This window comes from Trichomycterus rosablanca, chromosome 25 (genome assembly GCF_030014385.1).
Source record: "Trichomycterus rosablanca isolate fTriRos1 chromosome 25, fTriRos1.hap1, whole genome shotgun sequence".
Lineage (NCBI taxonomy): Eukaryota > Metazoa > Chordata > Actinopteri > Siluriformes > Trichomycteridae > Trichomycterus > Trichomycterus rosablanca.
In genome coordinates this window covers 252501-257341 of record NC_086012.1, presented here as the reverse complement: position 1 = coordinate 257341, position 4841 = coordinate 252501, and the positions used below count along the sequence as shown (strand labels likewise).

Here is a 4841-nt window from a genome sequence, read left to right as displayed (position 1 = left end):
AGCATGCACACACACACACACACACACACACACACCTCACACACACACACACATCTCACACACATGGACTATGCAGCATTTGCAGACATATTCAGTATTTAATATTCAAAACTACAATGTAAATTTACTTAAGCAGAGTAACAAATTAATTTTAATTTTATTATTTAGAGTGTAAATCATTTATTGTGATTTGACTGATTTTATCTTTTTCTTTACTGCTGCTGATACCTCTACAGGAGAGATGCCATTCAAAATGTCTTTGTACCCATGTATAGTGAACATAAAGATTCTGTCATTATTATTATTGTTGTTGTTGTTAATATTATTATTATTATTATTATTATTATTATCATTATTAGTTCACTGCAGTGTGACTGTGAGCTTGATGTATATTATAGAGGGTTTAAAGCACCACTCTGTAAAACACTTTAATATATAATCAGAACTATTTATAACTGGATTCACATTCAGAACCAGACAGAAATATTCACATCAGCTTCACATCCAGATTTATTTATTAAACTAACAAGTGAGTGAGATTTTAATAATATAAATGATCATAATCATTTTAATTTATATAAAGCCTTTCACATGCTCTTATCTGTGTGTAAGCTTACAAAAAAGAAAACTAAAATAAATCAAAACGTTCTTTAAACAAACATTATTTTACCAAACAAACAATGTGGGACTTTAATGATCTAGAAGAGTAAGAATAGAATTCAGGCTTGTTTTCTGGTGTGTGCATTTCATTTAATTGGAATATTAACGATCTCAGTCCCTTCATACACATCAGATGGAAATTAACAATAATAATAATAATAATAATAATAATAATAATTAGAAGCATTAAATCATTTATGCTCCAGTCTTTGTAATTATTGTATAAATTAAAAAATTGTTCATTTAAATTATAAGATTTTATTTTCTATTTTTATGTAAGTAAATTAAACAGGATAAAATGAATTCAAGGTTCTAAACTTTATATCTAATTTGAAGCTGTTTGAGGTTCGGTTCTCTAATCAAATCAAATCAAATCAAATAATCGATTCCCTCAAACTTGCACCCAGTGATTAATCATCATCATCCCTCATCTAAATCTGATTTATTAAATCATTTCTAAATCATCAAACCTCCCAAAATAAAATTCTGTCTGATATTAAACTTAAATCTGTAGAAACACCGAACAAACAAACTGAAGCTGCAGATTAAAACAGACAAAACTTCTCCACCACGAACCGAGAACTGAAGAACCCAAAACCTGATCACACACAGGTGAGAGGGGTTATTAGTGGGCGTGGCCAGCACAGGTGAGAGGGGTTATTAGTGGGCGTGGCCAGCACAGGTGAGAGCCAATTAAAAGATTAAATTATGCGTGACATTTAGTTTCAATTATAAAAACAATTAGCAAAAAATCTAATTATATAAATATATATATATATACAAATATATTATATATGTATGAATGTGTGTATAATAATTTATACTTAGTGAATGTTAATTTAAATCTCCATGTGCTGGTAGAATTATTTTAATAGTAAGGTTAAAATTAAAGATTTAAAATTAAAATCATTCCAGCAGTGCTGTAATATTATATTATTATTCTATTTTATATTATTATTATATTTTGCATGTTTTGTGAGGCTGTTTGTGGTTCAGGACCAAACCTGAGAGGAGGAATAATAATGAAATGAGAATTTTTGGTGCTCACACTTGTCACATCAGATTTTTGGTGTTAAATGGACCTCGTTAGTCTGATTGAGGATCCGGGTCTAATTAACACAAGTCTGATTCTTCTCTCATATTGGGTTTTTGTGTGGTACCAGTTATTCTCTGCAATCACAAACCTGTTCATCTCCTCACTACACCCCACTTACACTCCACACCCACAGTACATCATTTACTGTGTATCTCCACACTACACCCACACTGTCCATCATCTACTGTCTCGCATAAAGCCTTGAGCTTTTATACCACAACATCTTTACCCTTATGGGTTTTGCTTTCAGAAAGCAGAACATCAGAATCAGAAAGGCATTTGGCTCCCAACTGCTTATATACACAGATCAGTCAAAACCCTTCTGTGCCAGTCGAAGTGCCAATGCAGTGGGTCCACATGCAGCTTCCAAATAAGCTGAGATATGTGACGAAAATTAAAAGTTTGCGTTCATTTAGAAATGTGATAATTAACTATAATTCGATAATTCTCTAACAAACTAGGAACACACAGCGACCCGGATCAGGATGAAGCAGTTGTTTATAAATAACTAAATAATAAATAAATAAAGGAATTGGAATAACACGCGTTCTTACGATGCTGATGGCTGTGATTGGTCAGATGTCTCCACCTGCTGGTCGCAGCATGTATAACAACTCACACTTCTACCCTCAGAACTCCTGGTACCAAAAGGGAACCGGTCCTGGTCGCTGAGGAGGTACATCTGGCCCAAATGATACTCACTTCATATCTTTGTGTGTGTGTGTTTTTCTTTAAAGTACTATGATGTAAAAAAGAATCTCTCCATTTTCTGTGTTAATTATTGCATATAAAAAGCTAATTTTGTAAACTATTTTATTATTTTAAGACCGAAAGTTATTTAAAACCCACATCACCTTTGTGAAACGTGATTTTCTAAATGTCCAGGCTCCAGGAGAGCAATGCAAAGAAATTAAAAAACAAAAAAAATCATTCTTTTCTAGGAAATAATATCTCCTACATCCACTGTAAACATTCACTAGGATTTTTACATCACGTTGGATGCACGATGCCCTACAGAGGATGTGTGAAGAATTTGGGAATCAGTGATACTCATGGGAAACTCATCGTGTGGTTCAGTCTGAGGGTTCGAACCACCTCTGGTTTGATTTGTAAACAAGGTCACTGAAGGTCGCACGAGCCGCCCATGACATTTTCTCTCCTGGTGATGCAGCTCTGATCTTCAGGGTTCATCAGACTTGTGAGGGATGCTGGAATAAAGTTTGAAGAAGAATGGATGTGATGTTTTTGTAGTAAAACACAGTTTTAAAAATGAGGAGATCTGGGGGGGTTAAAGTTGGGGTACAGCTGTATGGCTTCAGGCAGAGACGGGACGAGATGGATTAAGAGGTCAGACGTTATCTGTCTGTCCCTATATTATTGATCTGATCTGTCGGGTCACACATTCGATTAAGCCTCGACCATTCTCTGTTTTTCACAAATCAATAACTGGTAATCCTAAAAGAGGAGCTGTTTGTTAAAAATATATAGGCTTCAGAAAGCTTATCAGCTTGCATGACTGATGAACAGGTACATCTGAATATTTCTTTTCTTTTGTCCACAAACTTACTGACAGAACAAAAGACAAAATGGTGAAAGAAAAAAGAACCGTGTGACTGTTTGACGAGGCAAAATACACAAATTTACCCTTAAATAAAATAAAATTCAAATTCATTCTTTATTTTGATAAAATTTTATTTTAATGCGTTTTTATTTCAGTAATTATTTAAAAAGAAACTCAAGCACCCGAATACAAGAACCGGCCACTAGAGGGCGACGCTCGCTTTCGTTTTTTGAAAATAATTTTTTATTAAAACATTAATTGTGTAAAAGTTCTGACACCCCTGATTTATAATGCTGAGGAGTCATTTTGGAGCGCGATATTAAAGTTCCTTCAATATTTAATAAAACTAAAGATCAAACCTACTGACAGACTCACACACACACACACACACACACGCGCACACACACACACACACACACACACACACACACACACGTGTCTGTATGTTCAGTGTTTGTGTTCTTCAGGGTTTATTGTATTTAAATGTGCATGTTAGCGGCTGCTGGATTTAAAAGTCTTTCATAAACAGTGAAATAAAATGAAAACAAAAACACTCGTGATGTTCAGATTCGAACCCAGAAGCCAGGATGCGGCGCTCAGTGTGATTCCTGATCTGAACGTGTGGTCGGAGTGCTCAGAGTTTGCAGGTCTGGACCTTCATGCTCCCCTCTGGCCAGCGGTACGAGTCGGTGGTGAAGTCCTGGTAGTCGGTGCTGTAGACGAGCGAGCGGATGAACTGGGGTTTGTCGGACGGTTCGGGGCGGACCGTCGCCAGGTCGTGTCTGTAGGCGTACTCCACTATCTGCTCAAGCACAGGAGGAAACATCACAAAGCGTTTAGCACTCACATCTGTGTAGGGTTTTAATTCTGTAACTGAATGACCGGAACACACAGAAATCTGTCGGGTCATAAATATATGGACAGAACAGATCATTAATGTGGTTCTCTGAGGTCATTGTAATTTAGTTTGGCCTCATAACTAGAGCTGGTAAATTTTCTGCATCCAAATTAATAAGGATAGTTTGGCTGCACACATTGGACCAAACCACAAACTGTTCACAGTCGAGGAAGCTTTACATCACCATGGATTTAACCAGATTGAACCTGATAACAGATTGAACCAGAGCTGCACCAGGAGGTTCCTGATGCCCCTCAGGAGCAGCTGATCGAGAAGAACCCACCAGACTACCAGAAAACTCAAACACACCACTGTGAGAGAGCTGAGCTCAAATCTCAGCAGTGCTACCGACCTAACCAAGCGCCCACGTTTAAGTGTCAATCATTCAGTCACAGAAACATTCAGGAGCAGGAATGTTAGAACATGATCCACGTTCGTCCTGAGCTCTCACCTTCACGGCTATTTTGAAGGAAACGTCCCGAATGGAGGTCAGAGGAGGGTACAGTCGTCCTTCTGCCAGGTCCTTCTCCGTCACCTGCTCAGCGATCGTCTGAAACCAAAAACATTTAAACATATCAGAGTCTCAGACGGTCTCAACCATGGGGACAAAACGTACACCCCCCCCC

General features: G+C 37.1%; 1 protein-coding gene across 1 annotated transcript in view; it reads right to left on the bottom strand.

Annotated features, from left to right (window-relative positions):
* Positions 1–3427: 3427 nt before the first annotated feature.
* The window catches only part of me1 (malic enzyme 1, NADP(+)-dependent, cytosolic), a 30486-nt gene continuing 29072 nt past the window's right edge, over positions 3428–4841 (bottom strand). The window contains exons 13-14 of the mRNA XM_062987906.1: positions 4667–4765; positions 3428–4119 (exon numbers count right to left, since the gene is read on the bottom strand). Coding sequence (XP_062843976.1) covers positions 3952–4119; positions 4667–4765 — 267 coding nt within the window. The 3' untranslated portion in view covers positions 3428–3951. The remainder of the gene's footprint in view (positions 4120–4666; positions 4766–4841) is intronic.